Genomic DNA, 23885 nt, shown 5'->3' on the forward strand with positions numbered 1-23885 from the left:
AGAGAGAGAGAAAGAGTGACAAATGAGTCAGAGACAAACAGATAAAGAAAGAACAACAAAAAATGAGAGACATGAAGACAAAGAGTGAAAATGAAGGGGGCACAAAGAGTGCATGACAAACAAAAAGATAGAAAGAAGAAGACATACAGAATTAGAGATTTGGAGACAAGGAGAAAGGCAGTATGAGACATAACTTTTTGTCCATGAACAATGCCAAAGAAGATCAACAAGTAAATTACAAAATAATTAAAACAATAAAATGTACTACAGAGTGGTAGGAAAATGATTCTTCCTCACATTTCCCAAAACAGTAAATTCCTGATCAGAGTAGAGTCAGGTGCTGAAGGCAACTAGAGGGCGTGGAGCACTTTGAGAGGTAGAGAAGGAAATTGGAAGATAAGTCAACCTGCTGCAGCATTAGCACAGAGAACATGTTCATCTTCTGAGTTAGGGAATAACACACATTGTGGAGATCCTAAAGAAGCAGAGAAAACATTACAAAGGATGTTTCTTCCTTTAGAAAGTGGGTGTTATTTTTGCAATATTTTAATGGTAACAGATAGAAATGGCAACTGCTCCAGTTTTTTTAGTGGATGAGGTAGTTCTGCAGAAACTTGGCCAATCAGGACTTGGCTGCAATATGCTCATTCCATGCCTCTCAAGTGGCTTAACAGCCATTTATCTAATCAATTAATAGCTTTGGTTGTCAATCTAATGCTGCAAAATAGGAAAGTATGTGAAATTAAACTGAGCTGTGATTCCACTGATATGACCATTTCCAAATTTGGAAATGACTAATATATGGATCAGTCCGTCAGAAAGAAAATATATTTGCTCCTTTGCATGTAACCAACCACTTGAGTTTTGAAATCAGAAACAAAAAGTAAACTATAATGCAAATTTTAAAAATTGTCTACATATGTAGTTTGTATCGGAAAATATATTTATATTAATTTCTTGGTTAGTTCCGGCCCTCTTTGTACTTGATATTTTTTAACTATCCAAACCTTGAGATTTTCAATTTTCCATGAAGGAGAATGAAATGTGCAGCTGAGGTGTTCCATGGAGCTTTTCAGCAATTTACTGCTGATCTGTTTAAAGTGTCCTTTAGCTAAGATTGCTCAGGTGTGTAGTGCAGTGCGGCAAGTGGTTTAATAGACCAATGGTAATTGGTGGGGTGGGTGCTTTGTCTTTGGTAAAACCTGCACTCCCTGGCAACTCTCTCTTACCAACGGCAATGCTGAACTAGTTAATATAATAATCGCATCAAAATTCATGTTGAATTCATAATCTGCCAGCTGCTCAATCATTGAATTAACTCCAGCTCAGTGGTGAGAGCTAATTCCTAACTGGTTGTTTTAATTTTCCCAAGTGGAAATCTGCTCCATCTTTCCATGAAAACTCATTGGCAAGGCATTAATTACCAAGCCTTAACAAGGAACAGTACATTTTTCAAAAAAATAATTTGTCTCAATTTCGCACTCCCCTTTTTAAAAAGGTGGAAAACTGGGAAAAGGAAAATTTGGCAGTTGAAGCTTATCTCCTGGTTTGTCACCAGTTTTAATGCTAGTCTCTGTCATCATTGCCATTAAGATACAATGGAAAATATTAGTTATCCACAGAGAGAAATCACAGAAACTTCATGACGTGCATTGGTACAGTAGTGTTGTGTAGTCATGGTAGTGTAGTACTTATGGTATCAGACTAGCAATCTATAGGCTGGGAGCTCAAATTATGAGCAAGCACCAGATTGTTATAAAAACCCAACTGGTTCACTAATATCAAGGAAAGGGAACCTGCTATCCCTATCCAGTCTGATCTACACATGACACACTACATGGTTGACTCTTAGTGCCCTTTGAGTTGGCTTGGAAGCTTCTCAGTTGTAAAACACTCACTCAAGAAGCAGGTCCATCCCCCATCTTTTCAGGCCAACTAAGGATGGGCAATGAATAAAGCCTTGCCCACATCCTGAGAACAAATTGAAAAATGATATATCTTGCATTTCATTTTTTTTATATAATTGTACAAATATTATCAGTAACGATAGTTGAATATTGAATTTTTGCCCATGTTCCTAAAAGTGGGGTAATCCACATTAATGTATGTTAACACACAGACCCAGCATTAATGTTTAGTTTAGCCTTGATAAGATTTTGTTAAAACACCAATTAAAGGCAAACATGCAAATTTGCTCATGCATGTCTTTAAGCCCACTTCACATCAATGATATTCATTATGAAGATTGTGTTAAAATAATGGAGAAAGTCGTTGGATATTCAGCAGAAACAGAGCAAACGAGTTTGTCAGGAGAAACTCAGTCTGGGAGAATCAGCAAATCTCACTTCCTGAACACTTTTTTGAGGAAGAGGAGGAGGAAGAACAGAAGACCAAGGATGTCCAGGCCATAGGAGGCGGATTTCCAGAACACGCTGCCTGTATGCCTCTCACCTATTGTAGGCCACAGAGCCGGTTCAACCTTGGTGAGAAATACCATATGAGGACCACAACAAAGAAGCTACAGGTGAATTGTGGCATCTCCTAGAACCAGCCGTGCAGCCAAGGAGCAAAACATCACTGCACTGCTAGTAACAGTAAAAATGACTAATGTACATTCCGTTTTTGCCATCACATCCTTCTTGGCAATGGCAAGGACTTGGCAATTATCAGCCAGCTTGTGGTTCACTTCTGCATAATTGAGGTAATTGATGTCATGTTTCAATGTACTGATATCAATATGCAAGAGGTGCAGGAAAGATACACAGGTTCTTATTTCCAAATATATTGCATTTCCAGGGTACAATGTGGCAATGATTGCATCCGTGTGGTCACTTGAGCACCTGTGCAATGTACCATTGTGTTCATCAGCAGACAAATATACAACTTTGTGAAGCTCCAAATAATGTCCAACCACTGCCAAAGAATTATGCATGCACAGTAAAGTCCCACAAACAGTAAATGAGATAAATGACCAGGTAATCTGTTTTGGTGGTGTTGGCTGAAGGAGGAAAGTTGCCAGGCCATCGGGAGAACTCCCTGCTCGTCTTTAAAAAGTGTCATAGGATCTTTCACATCTACCTGTGGAGGCAGAAAGAAGTGGTCTCCGTTTAACATCTAATCTGAAAAATAGCGCTTTCGGCCATACAGCGCTCCCTCGGTACTGCACTGAAGTCTTGGGTCTATCTTATGTGTTCAAGTCCTGAAGTGGGGCTAGAACCCATAACCTTCTGACAGGTGGCACTTCTAACTAAGCTGCTTGTGGAGAAAAGCTATAGACCACATTGTTACTTCCTAGGCTTCTGATTTACAAATATTTTTTAGCCAGTGTGATCGCTGCTAGTTAAGGAATTGTACTAATGAACATGATTCCACCACCGCCCCTGCCACCACCCCCCCCCAAACCACCTGATGGTGATGTTTGTTGACTGCCCTTGTCGGGTTCCATTCCTATCTATCCAGTCGTAGAAATGGCTTCTCTTCCCGCTCCCGCACCGTTACCTCTGGAGTCCCGCAAGGATCTATCCTTGGCCCCTTCCTATTCCTCATCTATGTGCTGCCCCTCAGCGACATCATCCAAAAACACATTAGAGTCCACATGTACGCTGACAACCCAGCTCTACCTCACCACCATCACTCTCATCCCCTCTGATTTGTCATGCTGCTTGTCCGACATCCAGTATTGGATGAGCAGAAATTTCCTCCAATTAAATATTGGGAAGACCGAAGCCATTGTCTTCGATCCCCGCTGCAAACTCTGTTCCTTATCTACCGACTCCATTCCTCTTCCTGGCCACTGTCTGAGGCTGAACCAGACTGCCCTGAGCTGAGCTTCTGACCCCATATCCTCTCCATCACCAAGACTGCCTACTTTCACCTCCGTAACATCGTCAGTCTCCGCCCCTGCCTCAGCTCATCTGCTGCTGAGACTCTCATCCAGGCCTTTGTTACCCCTAATCTTGACTATTCCAATGCTCTCCTGGCCAGCCTCTCACCTTGCACCCTTCGTGAACTTGAGCTCATCCAAAACTCTGCTGCCTGTATCCTAACTCGTATCAAGTCCTATTCACCCATCACCCCTGTGCTTGCTGACCGACATTGGCTCCTGGTCCGGCAGTGCCTCGATTTAAAAATTCTAATCCTGGTTTTCAAATCCCTCCGTGGCCTTGGCCCTTCCTATCTGTGTAATTTCCTCCAGCCCTACAACCCTCCGAGATCTCAGCGCTCCTCCAGTTTTGGCCTCTTGCGCATTCTGAATTTCATTGCTCCACCATTGGCGGCTATGCCTTCAACTATCTAGGCTCTAAACTCTGCCTAAACCTCTCCCTCCTCCTTTAAGATGCTCCTTAAAACCTACCTCTTTGACCAAGCTTTTGGTCGCCTGTCCTAATCTGTCCTTACGTGGCTTGGTGTCAAATTTTGTTTGATAACGCACCTGTGAAGCGCCTTGAGACATTTGAAGGCGCTATATAAATGCAAGTTGTTCTTATTGCCGAAGGTTCGGCACACACCTGAAAATGGTGGGTGAGTGGTCCTCGCTCTCAGGTGTTGGCCGCTCCTGCAGTGCGGCCTGGGCTCAGGAACTCCTGGCAGGTGAGATCCAACTTCTCCACAATAATACATAAACTTATTACATAGAAAGTGTTTAGGTAGTTCTAAATTCATCCGCGGTGCAGCTCAGTATCTTTTTTTTTGTATTCTTATTAAACACACCTATGACATTTGGATAAAGTTTGCTGCATTTCCCTGCTGAAGTATGTGGTGGAAGTGGAGGCTTTTAACAGCAGAGGGCGCTCAGAGGATAGGCAGCAACACCTGGCGGGAGAGGGGAGGAAATAAAAACTAATGGGTCAAAAAAAAAGCTGAATATTGGAGAGATTCCTGATCCTGTGTGAAGGTGAACGTGCCTTTAATATATGTCAATCACGTGGAATTAAAACGTGTCAGGTGACAGCCCCAAAATACTTCATCCCCCTCAAGCCACTCGGTAACTGGTGCAAAACAAAAACACTTCAGTCATTCTCCTCAACTTTTTCCCCTCTTGTGTTTTATGTAGGATTTGTTATGAACGTGGAGGCTTGAGGTGAAAATCTTTTTTTTAAACAAACTTGCAGAATGTTTTCTCAATGTTTTAAGTAGCTCGTTAATCATGAACCTCAACAAACGCCTTTCACATTTCCCTTCTTATTTTTGCCTTTTGTAAAGATCTCTATTCTCTGAAACCACCTGGTAAAGTTTTTTTCTACCAGTTCAGGTTTCTTTACTCTTAAAGTCCGTTGCGTAGTTTGCACGGTGCAGTAATTACTGCCCGTTATAGTTTACAGAAGATACATTTATAACTGCAATTAATGGGATAGTAAAACAGTCTTTGTTGAAAGAATTGTATCCAGGAGTGTGCAGCCACATTTCCCTTCGCGTGACATGATAGGTGGGTAAAGACGATTAGTTAAAGTTTATTAACCTTTTAAGCACCGAATTAGGCATCCAAATCTCGGTATTTTGGTCACCATTAACTTTTATTTAATATCTTGACAAGTTTCAATGTTGACACGTGGTATTCACAATTTTAAAGTTTTTCACAAGTTTACAACTGATAATGGAGTTCCAAAAGGCTTGATTGGGCACCATTGCCGTACCAAGAATTCTGTTAATAAACAGTTAACACAATAATATGGTTTGCCTCATTGTGCTTTAGTGTGATATTGTATCCAAAATAACACATGGATCTTCTCCCTCCCCAGTTACCTCTTTTATTTGTTGATTAAACCCCTCTAGGGTAAAACAATTAGCTAAATGTTCAACCAGATGTCACATCTGCTGTGACTAAGGGAGTTTGCAAATGATTAGAAATCAATTTGATTCTACTTTTCTCTGTGTTTCTCCTTTCTTAAAGTGGCTTAAGTCAAGTTATTTCATCAATGTAGTCTGAAATGAGATTATGGAGTTGATTTCATCTTTATCTGCTTCTGTATATTTTTATATAATGGTTGTATGTTTATATTTGTGATGCATACATTTTTAGTTGACACAATTTGGGATTCATTGGTTATGGAAGATTGGGGATTGGGAATTGGATTACTGGGGAAGGAACACATCAGCTATCAACACCCTACTTCCATGAGAGCCCAAAGTTTTGACTTTGTGGGCTATGTAGGTGAATACAATGGGAGCCACATATAAAGTTTAAACATATATATCAAATTAATGAGAACATATCAAGTTGCCAGTACCAACACATGTTGGTGTTCTGATTTAGGATTTATCCACCAATGAGGCAACAAAGCTGTAAACATCCCTTTCCAAGAGGACAAAGCAGTAAACAAGAAGGATGAATTTCTTGATTGCATACAGAGCCTTGACTGCTGAGTGTGCATATTAAGAAATTGTATAGGGAAGAAAAATAATGGGTTGTATTGGTTTTATTGCAAAGCTGGAAAGAATTGGAAACTGATGGAGGTTGCCTGCAGATCATCTCAGTAAGGCAATGAACTAAAGGATATGAAATAGTTGATGAGAAGAACAGCAAATGCTGGAACTACAAAATAAACAAAAAATAGTGGATACACACAGCATGTCATCACATCCCCATTCAGAGACCGAATGAGACTTTCACAAATAGAAGGCCCAACATTCAATTTCTCGGCCTCTGCATTTCCTTAATTTGCGTATTTTTTTCAAATTAAGAGTTCCATCCTATTCCCTTTGATTGAATTTTAGAATAACAACTTTAACAACAATTTTAAAATTAGTTAACCAAGGAAATGAATATAGTTTTTCATTAAAAGTGCATATTATATAAAAACACATTTTTGTGAAAATGTTCCCTTTTTGAGATAGAGAAAGTAGGACTGGAGTGGGAGTGGATAAATTAGGCCAGGAGGAATGGTTGAAGAAATAGACTGCCAATAGCCTGTATGATCAATGCATAAATGATTACTGAATTTTTAGGGGAAGCAAGTTATTGTTGGGAAATGAAATACTTTCCACTTTGAGCACCCATTGGCAACTTCAAGGAGTCCCTGGTCAGCTATAGTGCGATTAGATGCAGAGTGAAGCTCCTTGTACTCAACCCAAACCATATGTTTCAGCCCCATCTACAGTAGAACACTCTCTACTGTACCAGTGTGCCATTGTTCCATTTTCCACAGCAGCTGCCTGATGGGCTTTGAGTGAGCTTGCCAATTCAGTGCTGAATTAGGGGCAGTTTTGGGCTATGCCCATGTGGAATTGACTGCCCCAACTATTGAATCCTATTAAAATTCAAAAAAAGGTTGTAATATTTTTCATAAATCACCTAGAGGTTTTAAGGGGCTAATCATGAGGTAGACCTTGGTTACAGAGATGCGTTTACAAGATTTAATCTTGACCAGAACCATACTCACCTTGCCTCCCTGATACCATCGTTTGTTTTGTATTTTAAAAAAATTGTCAAATAACATTCAGTCACCCCACTCCTGATGTGGTTGAGAAAGTCAGTGTGTAACGAAGAAATGCAGACCCAGAATAAGCCAGGTTGGATTCTTAGTCTGTGCCTTTTTTTAAGTGCAATATATCAGCTTTATTCTCAGTAATAATACATACACACATACAGAGACGCTGGGAAAGATCTGTTTTTCCTTTTGAATATCTCCCTACAGGGAGGTGCACCGTTCCCAGAGACACTGCAATACTGGATCGATGCGTGGAGTGGACGGAGCAAGCCCCTATTCCATCTCCCTGTTCCAAAAATCAATTTAATATATGGTCCCCAGATAGGGGACGTATCAGATATTAAACTGATAAGAACAGATTTGTTGAGCTCAGACAGGCCTTAGTATGCCTGGATTAAGGGGTGAATAATCTGCCAGGATCCCACAGCTGATGGGTATCCAGTGACTCATGCTGGAAAGTGAGCACAGGATAAGGCTCCACTGTTATGCTCCTGTGGTCGAATAGCATATCGAAATTAAATGTTCGGGCTAACACACAAAAAAAAGCCCATGGGGAGGGTCCTATTGGAACCATGCCCCAGTATAAGTCAGTTACTTAAGGCGTGGATAGGGAAAAAATACAATCCTATAAAGATTCCTATTCTATCCATTTATTCAGTTAACTCACATTTATATGCTCCAAGAGTAGATTATTTATTGATTGGGTGTTTCGTGCAGTGGAAACAAAACATTAACTGGACACGACGCATGTTGGTGAAAAGTTGTCTGAGTTCGTTAATAGTGGAATTAAGATTCGTTTTTTAAGAAAAAAATTGTTGTTAAAATCTATATTCCTCAGAGCGTTTCGGTTGAAGTGTTGTTGCTCTTGAATGTGTCACTGCTGTTGGCTGTGCCTGATCAGAATATTTTGGCTTCTTTGGCGATAAGTTGGATTGGGGCTGCACTTTCTCCAGTACATCGGAGTTGGCGGGAGGCGGGAGAGGACGGGTCTGTGCAGTAACACCCACCCAACTTCAGGATCCACTCCAACACTGGCTTCGGAGAACTCGCCCCCGGACCTCGCAGCCAACTGTTCCCAAGGCCAAGTGTGCAGTTCGGAGGAGGGGGGTGGTGTTGGTGCAGATCAGCGCATGTCGCCCTGGAGGAGGTAGAATGTAAAAGTGACAGTGCGAGGTGGCAGAGAATTATTGCATTGCACGTTCGATAATTCGGCTGCGGCTGCCCATCGGTAGCTTGAGGAGCTGCAATTCTACGCGGTGAAACCCCGAGAAATAAATGCATTGTTGGCAAAACGTCCTAATTACAGTGAAAGGTGAGAGTTTGGTGCTTTATAATCAATGCTTTCTGCAAGATTTTTGGAACCGGTATCTATAATGTATTGACGCACTACCGGTGGGCGATTGACATGAGATTTATTGCCGGAGCCGAGTTGATTGCCTTAAATCCTGTGCATATTTTGTATGTTAAGGAAGTTTAAATGGTCAATTAATCGGGCAGTTTACGAGGCATGAAGATGGCTGTTTGAGGGTATTGCTGCTTTGCGAGTAGTTTACAATCTATCTGATTCCTTTATTGCTGAACAGTAAAACAAACACCTTATGAAAGCGAAAGGGAGCGCTCTGGATAAATTTGTCCTCGTTGTTCACAATATTTTTTTTATTCGCCGCTCTTATAGCCTTGCGTGGTCTGTGGAATCTGATTTACGACTTTTTAAAAGAAATCTTCGCTTTTCCTATGCTGATTACACCGTATCCAAGTTATAAAATAGGAGTGTGACACGGGCGCTTGTGTTTTTGCTGAATTGTTTTGATTTAAATCACAGGCTGAAAGCAATTAAAAACCGAAGTTCTGGACATGAGGATAACCAAGCAGATACCCATATATGCACTTCTAATGTGTGTGTTTCCTGCAGTACAGGTATGACTTCTCAGTTTAGTTTTACCTTTTTTAAGGGGAATTATACGTGCATTTTAATATTTATGTGTAACTAATGCGTTCCTGTTTACTGTTACAATGACAGACAAATTGTAAGCTTCTGATCTATTAGCAGATCTTACCGTTTCTTGATTAAATTTGCAGTGATTGAAAACATACATATTTGCCAGTTTTAGCATCATTGTACATCAACAGGATAAAGAATCTAACGGTGGCTACACACAAGTGCTGTTGGTTTTAAAAAAAACTCAACTTTTTTTAAAAGAACAAGTGACGTTCATAGATTTTTTTAAAAAACTTAATACCTGGAGAATTTAGGATACCTTTTTAGGGTTTAGATGACAGTTAGAACTTGATTGACACAGGTTCCCAAAACTCCCTCAATTCAGCATTAATTGGCAATCCCACTCCGATTGGTTAGTGTGGAAAATGCCTGACGTTGGGTTTAAAGCATGCTGTTGAGGTTTACTCTGCATTTAATTTACAGTCGATCTGGGTGTCCTTGATGGTGACCGGCAGATGCCTTAATACTGTTCAATTCAACATTCATTTTCATTAAAATGTTGGCTTTACATTATTTAGAGTTAGACATCACACCAATTGCAATAGTGTATAAGTGTGAAACTACTTTTTTGAGGTAACCTTGCACTACTTGCCCAAATTTGGATTACACTGTGATCAGTGACAAATTAGAATGAATGTATCAATGTGATGGAAAACCCACGTCGTATTGCGGAAGCTGCAGTATAGTTGTCCTATTTCTTTAGTTTGTTAGCTCGTCACTTTTTGCACTTCCACAAAAAACGGGTAATTCTGTGCCAATTACAAGATTCTGTGCTCCCAGGGAGTACGGGTCGGAGACATTGTAGTGGTGATTCTCTGTCCCTCGGCTCCTCTAATTGTGGCTCTCTGCTGGGAGTGCAGCGTTGTCAAATTACCTATAAAATGATCACATACACACTTAAAAGCAGCAACATGTACCAGTGAAGAATGAATAACCAGCAGAAAGCTGAGCAAATGAATCCCTCAATTTTTCTTTTATCAAAGATGTAAACTAATAAGTACCACAAAACTAACTGATCAAATTAACTTCTTTACCCAGAAAGTGGTTAGAATGTGGAACTCGCTACCGCAAGGAGTAGTTGAGGTGAATAGAATAGATGCATTTAAGGGGAAGCTCGATTAAAAAAGTGAGGGAGAAAGGACTAGAAGGGTGTCCTGATAGGGTGGGAGGGAGAAGGCTCATGTCTTTATCTTTAATAATTAATTGCCATGTTTAGATGGTAAATATCGGTTACTGCCCTGCATGGGAGAGCTACTGGTATTAGGAAGATTTTGTTCAATAGGTCACTAGAAATCACATTTGCTTTTTTTTAAAAAAATGGGCTGACAGAATAATGGAGCTAAATAAGCAAACACAGATGATGTGACTGCTGCAGCACCTGGGTGAATGAATGACAATATTTGCGTTCAGCTCTTTCACGTCGTTGATCTCACTAGCTGTTCCCAGTTAGTTTTTCTGATGTCGCATCCTGTTTCAACAAGAATACCTATTTTTTAAAAAAAATTATAATTTACAGCTGTTTTTTAATTGTGCAGGTTAATATTTCTTCTTGAAGCTATCATTTCATCTTTATTTACATAACAGTATTTTAGGTGGGATGGTATTTCAACTTTAAACAGAAATAATGTAATAAACTCCATTGAAGTGTAATAGCAGTCACTGAATTTGTTCAATTTATTATATAATTGTTTATCTTGACTTTCTTTAAAAAGCTCATTGAAGTGAAATCGTGTTAGGCTGTTAGCTTGTTGCTTTCAAATTCCAAGTAACGATAGGATCCCACTGAAATTAATGTATGTTGGACATCATACGGATCATTTAAAACTGCAGGCTTCAGCTATTCTTGTGAAAATGTTTAAAAATTAGGCCTTTATTGAAGTGGCATTGAGATGAAACTTAAGTTGTAATGCAGTTTTCAATTCCCTTCCAACTGTTTGTCATGTTTAAAATGTGCGTGCCTGAGGTAGACTTAATAGTGTCAGGGGAATTTTATATTGGATTCTGTTATGACTCTGACATCACAGTGATAGCCACCATATTTAAAATTCCAGGCTGTACAATGCTGTTCTGATGTGACACATGATTCCGTGGCAAAATTCAGTAGCAACCTGAGAAAGATAACCGTGAAAAAGAAACATAACATTAGATACTTGTTTAGTTACAGTCTACATTCAGTTCTTTTGAAGAATCAGTTCTTTGAAAATTAAATGAAATATTAAATATCCGCACATACAATAGATGTAACTTAAAACTAGATTATACTTGGTGCTGTGCTAACTAGCTTTTTCTTCCCCAATGTGTTGATGTCTTGCATCTGCAGTTGAATTCTAAGGATTGCATTGTTAAGAACTGCAGTGCTGTGTGGAATGCTTTTGTTTAGTTGATTATAAGAATGCAAACTCTTAAGTTTACCTTGGCTGAAGTTGCCCAGAATGATTTTGATAGCACAAGGAGCAAATGGAGAAAACATTGGCCTTTCAAACTGTTAGGGAGGGGACATTATGTCAATGTGAAAAGTGGTATGTTATGCCAATGATTGAGAGATGCACATGCTGACCATCAAGGAGAAAAGCAAGTCTTGTAAAAACATATTTCAAAAAGAGGACTTGAATGAGGCCACCCTTGAATCTAAATTTTCTTTTTGCATTGCAATGGCTGTGTAACATTATACTTGAGAATCACACGTAAAAAGAATGCTTTGGAGATGCTAACTTGGAAGTGTAAAATTACAAGAAAACAATTTGCGTGTCCTGACATAAGAAAGGAGGATAATATACACAAGATACTTTGACCAAAATAGTTATGGAAAAATCTTAAATTATGACACTTGATATTTTTGAATAAGGCTTTAGTCAATTTTTTCCCAATACAGCATTTTATCAGGAGTTCATATTTGCTACAGAAATAATTTAATGTTGCACCACTGCTTATTAACAACTGTCTCTTAACTCTGAATAAAATAATTTAGTATTTTTGCTTAAGTCTCCTTTTGGCGTGGACATTTTTGTCATCAGCAGCTATTTTCACTAGTTGTAACTCTTGGGAGTTGCATTGGAACAGTCAATACTATATTTAGTTGACCTGCTTGGTGTCCTTTGGATTTCTTATGTACTGCAGAAGAATTTTACTTGGTCCAAGAATATTACATTCCTTACTCAAGTCTTATTAACTGTAGTGTTATGATGTAGTGTAAAACAACATAGGAATCATTATTGAGATGGTACAGAATGTTCAGAATGCAATGTTTTGGGAGGAATAAAAACCTTTTTTAAAGGATACCAGTGGATCGCCCCTGGTGAATCAGAGATTATATTGTTGCAAGAGTGTGCTGAGGTTTAGGAGTGAAGAGGTTATATTTAGCCTTTGAAAGAATTTGTAAAGAGTTTCAAGACACATATGTTCAGAGGCAAGGCTAAAATTTCCCAGAAAGCAAAAATTATGAATGTGTCAGAAAAGTGCCTGAAGTGTTTGGTGATCATGATAGTTTTGGCAGTGTCCAGCAGTGGAACTGAAGCATTTTTGATATTTCACACATACAGTTGGTGTCAGCGGAAGCAATGTAGCACTAATGTAAGCATAGTTATTTAGAGTGGCCTGAGTGCGTACAGATCAAAAATAACAAAAGATTAGTTTATCTGTATTAGTGTACATTCATCAGACGTAGAGCTATTGTGTTGTGAATAGAACTTCTCGTGGTTTAAATTCTCCAAAGAAGATAATTGCACATCGTGCGGCATGGAATTGGTAGTTTGAGTATGAAGTTTGTTTAATAAAAGTGTACATTAACTGTACCATGTAAAGTGAAGGATGCATCATCAGAGAAGCAGCTGACCTTTGAATGAATTGTGACATTGAAACAAGCCATCATCCCAAAAAAAAGTACTGTACATGTTATTTGGTTTACCTTTCAGTAAAGCTTAGAGGGATCTGCATTACCTGCAGTTTAAATTGAGATGTTTCATACAAGGAAAATTCTGTAATGTAATGTGTTTTTTTTTATGTTACATATACATACCCAAAATTTAGGATATTTGGGACTTCAAAAGGAATTTCATGAATGCTGAAATTGAATAGGAAAACTAAGCCAAGGTTATGCCCTGAGTTAATCCTTAATTTATATTGTGACTCCCTTAGGACTAGTAAATGTCAGGTCAACATCACCTGTTGTTTTATGGTCACAAGGCAAGGCTTAAGGCTCAACAGTAGTCAAAAACAGCAGTATGAGGTTGGAGTAAGTGTGAAAAATCACCATCGTCGTGTGTAGCGCTTTGTTTATAATGGCTCATGGAAAAATAAACAAGGGTGAGAATGATATTTAAATTATGCAGTGCATTTTTCCTATCCAGTTTGGACAGGATTGCACCATGTCACATTTTGCCCATCTGGACTTGGCCTAATAGGGGATGCATGTATGCAGGAACTCAAAGGGATGGAGAGTGTTTAGCCTTTTCTAATTCAATTTTGCAGTTCCTTTTCAGCACGTGCTTTTTTTGCACTTTTTTATGAGGCATATTTTGAATTTTTTGGTACTGTTTATGACAAACAAGGGGCATGACCTTAAAATTAGAGCTAGTCTGTTCGGGAATGATGTCTGGAAACACTTCACACGAAGGATAGTGGAAATCTGGAACTTTCTCTGCCAAAAAGCTGTTGAGGCCAGATCAATTGAAAATTTCAAAAGTGAGATTGATAGATTTTTGTTAGGTAAGAGCATTTTGGGTTATGGAACCAAGGTAGGTATGTGGAGTTAAGATACAGATCAGCCATGATCTAATTGAATGGTGGAAAAGGCTCTTAGGGGCTGAATGGCCTGCCCCTGTTCCTATGTCGCTAAACCAAATAAATATTTGCTAATTCATTGGAAAGCTGACTGTAATTTAAAGAATTTGCAGAACAGGAAGACTGAAAACAAAAAGAACATGGAAAAAGGAACTCTTGTAACACAGATTTTCACAGGAACTAGGGGAGACATAGAAATGCAAGCTACATAATCTTGTGGGTCATCAGTTAAGTTAAAATTAACAGTGGTGGTTGGTTTTGAAGATCTTCAAATACAGTGATGGTTGAAGTGATACAAGATGGGTTTAAAAAAAAGAGCAGAGAGATCAGCAGGCCCCAGATTCAGATTGCCTGCACCCATCATATGCCACCAACCATTTCAGCAGATCCTTGCACTCCTTCCCTGGCAATAACTGAGGGGAACTGGTTGTGCAAGTTCTGGGTCAATAGGGAGCCAATTGCAGAGGTGAACTATTTGAAAGCAAACCTACATCACAGCGATGATGCTGTCACTGGTATTTGAGGTCTCTTCCTTCCTTAACTTTTTTGACTCTGCCTTCTTCCAGGCTAGGATAGGGATTTTATGCAGTATCAGCGACTGTGTTGCAAATGCATCGAATCATAGATATTACTGTGTATGAAGAGGCCATTTGGCCCATCGCACCTGTGCAGTGCTTACTCTTTTGAACCGGCGGTCCTGCTCTAATCCCATTCCCTACCCTTTCTTGACACAATCATAGAATTGCAGCACAGCAATTACGTGATTCAAATATGTGACTGATGTATCGGTTAATGTGGCCAAAAGTGCCCTCTACTTCCCTTTGAATAGCAACAGCTGTGTGATATGGCTGTTCAAAGACACCACACTGCTATATTTTCCAAAGTAGAGAGGTCATTTATGGCAGCCAAGTAGCCAACTGCACATCAGGCTTCCACTCCTTCTCTGCCACCACCTGTTGCTCCTGTTCATTTATCTACTTGACTCACCTGGTACTGCTTCCTCAAGTTTTCTAATTCCATCCTGGAAAACTTCGCTGAAAAGGATGGAGGCTGTTGTCTTGGGTGCTCTGAGCTACAGCAATGCTGTTCACTGCTCTTCCAGGTCTGTAAAATGTAATAGGAAAAGGAGCACATTGATAGAGACACACACACACCCAACCTGCAGTCCAGCCTGTTTCAGTGACCATGCAGCTAGGCTGTGTTGCAATAATTTTGTGTGAGGTCCTTTCAAAATAAGTGTGCCAAGGCTTTCAGTTGTAAGTTGCACCTTGAATGTGTGCCCTGCTGGAATATGAGTATGCTTGGTAAATAATGAAAGAGCTGTAATCTTGCTATGTACAGACAGTGGTGGAAGAAATGGGTTGCCTCATGTGCCACCAGGCATAGGAGACTAATGAACTAACTAGGATTGGTATAGAAATGCAAGCTGCTGTAGTTGAGTTGGTAATGAAGCATGGGGAGGAGCAGTTGAACAGGGAGTAGTATGGGCCAGCATTGGAACAGATTGACCAGCCATACTTCATGGCATGTGACCGGTAAATGGTGGTCTTGCCTTGCTGGCTTCCTTATGGTGCATCTTTTAGTTCTTGGGTTGTACAAGTAGTGTACATGACGCTGAGCCTGGCAGCTACCTCCTACTAGGCATGCTGCACTACTGCCCTGTGGGGAAGGTCCCTGGGATTCCCATCAGGCTAACCCTCATGCATCCACCTCTTGTAGCAGCACCAACACTTCGCCAGCCAGCCATCCTACAAGGAGGTGAAGGTGCTGCACCACTTCATCACTTGCCCACAGACTCTGTTTCTTTCCTCCACACTTATTTTGCCTTCCCTTGGTTTTTGCCAGACATCTCTATTCCCAATGTAGCCTTTGGAAAAGCTGAAACGTGAATTTAGCATACTTGGAAATATCTTTTTCCCCATATGTGTCCACTTACCTTTAATCGGTTGCATTTCTTTAAGTGTTGCCTGCGGCCCTCTAAGGGCGGATCAGTTGCATAATTTGCTGCCCCTCCCTTTGGCGAGCTCTTGGCACCACATCCAGTCACGGAGCATGATTATTTATGGCCAACTTTGGGAAATCCCATGAGGTTGGCCCTGTACGATATTGGCAAGTACGACGCTCGCTGTACTACAATCCCACTGGTTTAGCATTGAGACTAGAAAATTCCCTCTACTGAAACGTAACACAAATTTGGAACAATTCACAAAATAGTGAGATTTTGTTCATATACATGAAGTTGAAGTCAATTGTGAATAAATTAGAGGAATACTTGAATTTTTGGGTATAATTAGCAATACTGATTGCTTACACCTATAAGAAAAGGTACTTTGAGATGTTTTCAGAAATAAGAATGAGCACAAAACCCAACTAAGTAAAAATGGGAACTAAAACAGAACATTTTAACATATCCCCTACTGTATTTAGTGCATAATCTAGTTTTGTTTAAATGTTCTTAACAGCATTCCATAGGTTCAACTTAAGTCCAGGGAAGCTTCAGGACCTGCTGCCTGCTTCAAGCCCCAGAATTTGCAGCTGCCAGTTGCTTCATATCAGGACACTGATCCAGCTCCGTCACCCCTGTGTTCACTGACCTGCATTAGTTCCCTTTTCGGCAATGCCTTGATTTTTAAAATTCTCATCCTTGTTTTCAAATCCCGCCATGGTCTCGCCCCTCCCTATCTCTGTAACCTCCTCCAGCCCTACAACCCTCCGAGATCTCTGCGCTACTCCAATTCTGGCCTCTTGTGCATCCCCGATTTTCATCACTCCACCATTGGCGGCCGTGCCTTTAGCTGCCTAGGAACAAAGCTCCCTCAACCTCTCTACTTCTATCTCCTTTTAAGATGCTGCTTAAAACCTACCTCTTTGACCAACCCGTCCTAATATCTGTTTATGTGGCTCGGTTTCAAATTTTGTTTGATAACACTCCTATGAAGCACCTTGGGACATTTTACTATGTTAGTGGCGCTAAATAAATGCAAGTTGTTTTAACTTGGGCCTGTGTCCTGCTCTATTCATGTTCCAGCTCTGCTCCATCCAACTGCTCCACTCCCTGGACCCATGTTGTACTCCTTGTTCAACTGCTCCTCACCTCTCCCCATGCTTCATTGCCAACTCAACTGCAACAGCTTGCATTATTATTCATTAGAGCCTCCTGTGCCTGGTGTCTGTCTATAGCAAAATATTGGACTTTGATCAGGTTTTCCAAAAGTTGATGTTTGTAGTTGCAAGTCTGTAACAGACTTGTCTTGTCTCTGGGTTATTTCCCTCGCAAAAGGCTCTTTACGTGGGCAGGTCGTTAGCCTGACTCTCAACCTCCCTACCAGAAGGACTAATGGACTGCCTTTAGTCTGGCTCTTACCTTTCGACGTGCCTGGCTTGGGCGGCCATACCAAGAGTTATACCCTTACCAGCATAGCTCTCAGCATCATGGAAGCCAGCAAGCTTTCCCTATGATGTCAAGTGCAGTCCCTAGGGTGTGTAAGAAGATGTCTTAGTGTTTTGTATATTAAGAAGGGGGGTGTGGAAAACAGTGGAGACCAAACAGAAGAGAAAATGGAGTTGGTTTGTGGTGGGGGGGGGGCAGGGGGATGTGGGCTGAAGGGTTTTGAAGAGCTTTTTGAAAGCAAAGAGAGCGATAAGGTAGAGGGAGTTTGAGGACAGAAGTGTAGTGGCTGAATGAGATGCCACCACAGTTAGAGCTGAAGCAGTGGGGGATGAGGGGTTAAAGAAGTGGAGGTATGCAAGGGGCTGGAGGACTAGAGAAACTAGCTGAAGTAGGATGGGGTGAAGCCTTGGAGGAATTTGAAAGCAGGGATGAATATTTTCAAGTTAACTGGGGCATGAGGAGCCAGTAGAGCTCGGAGAGGCTGGGTTGATGGGATTGTGGGACTTTGTACAGGTGAAGATTGAAGGTGTTGTAACCTGAGGGTTAAGGTGGTGAGGTTGGCTAGGTTAGTGTTTGATACATTGAGCCTCAAGGTGATGAATGTTTGGCTTTGATGGTAATGAGAGAGAGAGAGAGAAAATGTTGCCGCTGTCAGAGAACTTGGTCTCGAGCAGCAAAAAGTTCTTCACTGCCTGATAGCCTGAGGTGATAGGTGGTGAGGTTGATGGAATCAAGAGTGGATTTCAGTTACTTCTTTTAATGGAGCAGTACAGGGTGAAGCAGCTAACTTCTGAGATTTCTCCGTGGTTGCCGCCAAGGTCCCTGCTCCATAAAGTTTGAAGTGAAGGTCAATGATAGCTGTCATTAGTGATTCTAGTGTGGATGCTTGACTGGCCCTGCATCTCTGCTTTGAATGTTCCTACATGTCGTGTTAAACTCGTGGCACATCTGAATCACAGTCTGCACCCTCACCAAGAGCTTCCTCTGCCATGTGCAGGTAGTTGTCTCTTATAGTGGGCACACAGGTTGGAGCACTGCCTGATGTGAGTCACGAGCCTGCTGTGCCCATTGTGTTTCTAGGTCGTGCTCCCATCTTCCTACACTGAGATACTTTGGCCATTGCACCCATTCTCCCTGGCAGAATCTCTCTTGTACTATGCATTTCTTTTACTCCTATGGTGATTCTTCAAAAGCTTTTAATTCAAGCTCACTAATGCCAGGCCAGAAGTGTATCCTTACATGACTCTGCATAAGCTGCTGGTCTTTATCAAGACCTTAACATGGGCTTTCTTGACTTTTGATTACTTTAAGTAAATCCATTTTTGGAGGGATAGAAATCCTCAGAACAGGACTAAACACATATAAATAGTTTGTAAATGCTTTGTCATGACATTAGAATGTCATTACAATATTACAAAAGCGACTACACTTCAGAAGTAGTTAATTGGCTGTAGAGTGCTTTGGGATGACCTGAGGCTGTGAAAGGTGCTATATAAATGAAGGTCTGTCTCTCTTTCTATTCCAGCTCTTATCTATTCTTTTTTGATATAATCAGTAATGACACAAGCATCGATCCCTAGGTACCCAAAGTAGAAACTTGTTACATTTCACTTCAGAACACAACCAGCGTCATGTCAAGAAAATTTAGCAGAGGGAAACATTCTCTTTCTTCCTCCTTTTCCCATCCGCCCCCCACCCCTTAATATCCCACTGTGGTGGCTGGATCACCATGATAAATATCTGGTAGATTAACAATGTCTTAAACTTTCAAATTACTGTTGGTGAGATTAGTGCATGAACATTTAACCTATTTGTATGACATTTTCTATTTCTATCTTCTGTTTTAATGTAGTCATAAAACCTGTTCATTTTAAAGAGTTTAATGCTGCCACTAGGATAGCTGCAGGGGGAATGTTATCAGAACGTGTGGAGTGTTTACTTGCAAATACCGCCAACAGGCGTTACTAATGCCTAGAAATTAATCATTAAAATTAATAATGAAGAGTAAAGCACAATTTTCTCTCTGTTACCAGAAGTCACGTTGAAGAAAAATGATCAATAAAGTCAATTAAAAAAAAAATATTTTTAGTGGTTTATTTGGCATCATGCAGGATGTCGAAAAGTGTTTAATAAACTGCTTTGGGAAAGTAACCATTGACTTCATTGCTGTCTTTGTTTGTAATATGTGCTATGCACTTGATACAAATTGCTTGCCTTTTACTGAAATTTTTTTGGGGGAACTTGAAAGTCACTAATTGTTATTCGAGAGCTATTTTAAGCAATGTTCAGAAATGGTAACTTGTTTATTTCAGTGTAAGTACTAGTATTTGCTGTTTTGTCATTACTGGATAACATTGTGGATACCAAATGGTAGTTGAAACTGATTTAATGGGTGGTAATTATTTTGGTCTCCTTGGCAATGACCTGTATTTGCCACCTGTCTTTGAATTATATTAGTGCAAGTTGCTGCCTCATCAAACTTGAGATTCTATTGTGTGGTATATGGAGGCTTTTTTGTTTTTTCAGAGAACAGAAGTGATCATTGAAGTGCAGAATTTATGTTCAGTCTGAAAATCTGGAAGAAATAAAGGTTTGTTGAGCTAAGTTCTAACACTGTTACAGCATTTGTTGCCATGACAATAGTGAAGAATTTCTTTAAGTACAGTACTAACAGTTCTTGTTTGAGACCAGACAGACCTTTTCTATATACTCTAATTTTTAATGGTGTTTTAAAAACAAGAATGCAATAAGCAGCAGAGAGTAACTGTGCGTGTTACTGTTCCTCCATGCATTTTATGGGACAAACTGTTAACCAAAGATACAGCAGCTTGGCTGTTTCAAGCTGACTGGAAAAGATATTAATTTTACAGCTGAGTTGCATCAGAGATTGTGGTAAGACGGTTTCAATTTATCTCCATTCGTAACATGTTTGGAGATATTTCCATTACTGGAAAATGTCTATAGGTGCTGTACTTGCACTGTAGTTTAAAGTGCATAAAATTAGAAATGAATCGTGAAATATGCCAATTTTGTATTCTTTATGTTTTGAAATAGTGGTGAAGCTTCTAAATCCAACCATGGGACAGCCCCTGAAATACGTTTGTGCGTGCCTGCATGTGTGCGTGCCTGCATGTGTGCGTGCCTGCATGTGTGCGTGCCTGCATGTGTGCGTGTGTGATTACACTCACTACTATTATTTAAATGTGGAAAGTGGAAGTGTGCTAACATGTTTTAACAGCTGCTGATTTTTAAAAAATAGTTACAGAAAGAACTTGAGTGCTTTTGTGCTTCAGGCTATTACTGTAAAACATTTAAATGTTTAGATATAAAATCTTTATATATGTATATATCTATGTATACATACACCTATATATCTATAATATACTCCTCTCCTGCACAGAACATCGGCGTTTGACGTCTAAGGATTTTTAAAAAGGCAATGAACACACATTTAGTAATGCCAACATTTTACATACAGAATATATAACAAATATTCAACAATCAATGTCCAATGTGTGGAAATAGTTTCTAAATGATTCCTATGCAGAAACTGCTTTAAGTTGCACAGTAAGTTGTGCTAGAATGCTTTCCTGAGCGTAACAGGAATATCTGGTGCTGTGCCAAAAGCTACAGGCCACGTTTAAAATTTGAGCTTAAAGGTGCAAAACAACATGTTGATGTAATAAATATAGGCTTTGTTGGGAAAGTTTCAGATTTTAAACAATGTAAGGGCAAAAAGATTAGGTTTAAGTTCTTTACAAGTTCAGAAATATTTAAAACAATGAGATTTGTATTGCAAGTAGACTTAGAGAGTTGCCTCGTTGACAAGTCTGAAATGTTGGAGCTTAAGGTTGTACTGACTCGCTGAGCTGGCAGTGGGACCTGCAATTGTCTCTGTCTTTTTGTGATGCTGGAATTTTGGGATTCTATCTTGTAAATCCAGATAGGAATTGGTATGCCAGCTACCATTACTTTCAGCTTGCTCTCAGAATCTCGGTCTCTTAACCATTTCCTCATTATTGTTTGTACACTTTTCATTTCATCATCAGACAGAAGTACCACAGCTCCCAACAATATTGAACCAATACACGGTGACAAATAGTTAACTCGGCTGCTCCAATAACCTATCTTTTATTTTTGTTTCTGAAGCCTGAGACTACTCTGGCTCCTGCTCGTAAATGCTTCTGAAGACCCCAGTTCCTCATATCTCATTTCCCTTAAGGGCACCTTTTCATATTTTCCTTAGTCTATCTCTCAATCCTACAAAATCTTTCTGGTTCTAATTCCTGTTCCTACTGATATGAGTGAATCACATTCTTACTGCTGGGTCACCCTGAGATTTTTAGCCCGAGAATCCCAGGATTTGAGTGGTTAAACTTGCTGGGAATCCTAGGATTGCAAGCCCTTGTTGGGGATAGGAGAAACATTGGTTAGAGTTCCTGCTGCTGTCCAGTGACCCTGCAGTAACTGTGAATGTCAGATAAGGATAGGATGGGGCCCACCATCAAATAAGCCACTAATACCAAATGTCCTGGCTAATTCGTGAAGATTGGTCACTGAGGTGAGGTCTCGTGAAGGCTGTAGGTTGCCTTTGGAACCACCAAACAGAGTTTACTGTCTGCAGAAAAGGTGTGATTAGGGGAGAAAATTGGACAAATGGGGTTTGCTTAAAAACTATTTGAAATAATACAGAGTTTCTGCCCATTATTGTGATTTTTTTTTTATTCATGGGATGTGGGCGTCACTGGCCAGGCCAGCATTTATTGTCCATCCCTAATTGCCCTTGAGAAGGTGGTGGTGAGCCGCCTTCTTGAACCACTGCAGTCCGTATTTTGAAGGTTCTCTCACAGTGCTGTTAGGAAGGGAGTTCCAGGATTTTGACCCAGCGACGATGAAGGAACGGCGATATATTTCCATGTCGGGATGGTGTGTGACTTGGAGGGGAACGTGCAGGTGGTGTTGTTCCCATGCGCCTGCTGCCCTTGTCCTTCTAGGTGGTAGAGGTCGCGGATTTGTGAGGTTCTGTCGAAGAAGCCTTGGCGAGTTGCTGCAGTGCATCCTCTGGATGGTACACACTGCAGCCATGGTGTGCTGGTGGTGAAGGGAGTGAATGTTTAGGGTGATGGATGGGGTGCCAATCAAGCAGGCTGCTTTGTCCTGGATGGTGTCGAGCTTCTTGAGTGTTGTTAGAGCTGCACTCATCCAGGCAAGTGGAGAGTATTCCATCACACTCCTGACTTGTGCCTTGAAGATGGTGGAAAGGCTTTGGGGAGTCAGGAGGTGAGGTGAGTCACTCACCACAGAATACCCAGCCCCTGACCTGCTGTTGTGGTCACAGTATTTATGTGGCTGGTCCAGTTAAGTTTCAGATCAATGGTGACCCCCAGGATGTTGATGGTGGGGGATTTGGTGAGGGTAATGCCGTTGAATGTCAAGGGGAGGTGGTTAGACTCTTTCTTGTTGGAGATGGTCATTGCCTGGCACTTGTCTGGCTCGAATGTTACTTGCCACTTATCAGCCCAAGCCTGGATGTTGTCCAGGTCTTGCTGTATGCGGGCACGGACTGCTTCATTATCTGAGGGGTTGCGAATGGAACTGAACGCTGTGTGCAATCATCAGCAGACATCCCCAATTCTGACCTTATGATGGAGGGAAGGTCATTGATGAAGGAGCTGAAGATGGTTGGGCCTAGGACACTGCCCTGAGGAACTGCTGCAGCAATGTCCTGGGGCTGAGATGATTGGCCTCCAATAACCACTACCATCTTCCTTTGTGCTAGGTGTGACTCCAGCCACTGGAGAGTTTTCCCCCTGATTCCCATTGACTTCAATTTTACGAGGGCTCCTTGGTGCCACACTCGGTCAAATGCTGCCTTGATGTCAAGGGCAGTCACTCTCACCTCACCTCTGGAATTCAGCTCTTTTGTCCATGTTTGGACCAAGGCTGTAATGAGGTCTGGAGCTCAGTGGTCCTGGCGGAACCCAAACTGAGCATCGGTGAGCAGGTTATTGGTGAGTAAGTGCCGCTTGATAGCACTGTCGATGACACCTTCCACCACTTTGCTGATGATTGAGAGTAGACTGATGGGGCGATAATTGGCCGGATTGGATTTGTCCTGCTTTTTGTTGACTGGATATCTGGAACACATTACTAAAGCCACTAAGGCAGTCATGAGTTCCTGGACATCACATCAATTTACAGCAGATCTTCATCTCTCAACCACCTCAGTCTGTCGCATTACTAGAATTTGTGGTAGGCCACATAATGTTTATTCAGTGGATCAGTGTGT

General features: G+C 40.8%; 1 protein-coding gene and 1 pseudogene across 3 annotated transcripts in view; one reads left to right on the top strand and one right to left on the bottom strand.

The window, feature by feature from the left end:
• Nucleotides 1-7633: 7633 nt before the first annotated feature.
• On the bottom strand, nucleotides 7634-7814 carry LOC137301936 (U2 spliceosomal RNA; annotated as a pseudogene).
• Nucleotides 7815-8387: 573 nt separating this feature from the next.
• The window catches only part of adamtsl3 (ADAMTS-like 3), a 481218-nt gene continuing 465720 nt past the window's right edge, over nucleotides 8388-23885 (top strand). For all 3 annotated transcript variants that reach the window (XM_067971609.1, XM_067971611.1, XM_067971610.1), the window contains exons 1-2: nucleotides 8388-8739; nucleotides 9250-9344. In XM_067971609.1, the coding sequence (XP_067827710.1) occupies nucleotides 9282-9344 (63 nt within the window). In that variant the 5' untranslated portion in view covers nucleotides 8388-8739; nucleotides 9250-9281. The remainder of the gene's footprint in view (nucleotides 8740-9249; nucleotides 9345-23885) is intronic.

The sequence above is a fragment of the Heptranchias perlo genome, chromosome 34 (assembly GCF_035084215.1).
Source record: "Heptranchias perlo isolate sHepPer1 chromosome 34, sHepPer1.hap1, whole genome shotgun sequence".
Lineage (NCBI taxonomy): Eukaryota > Metazoa > Chordata > Chondrichthyes > Hexanchiformes > Hexanchidae > Heptranchias > Heptranchias perlo.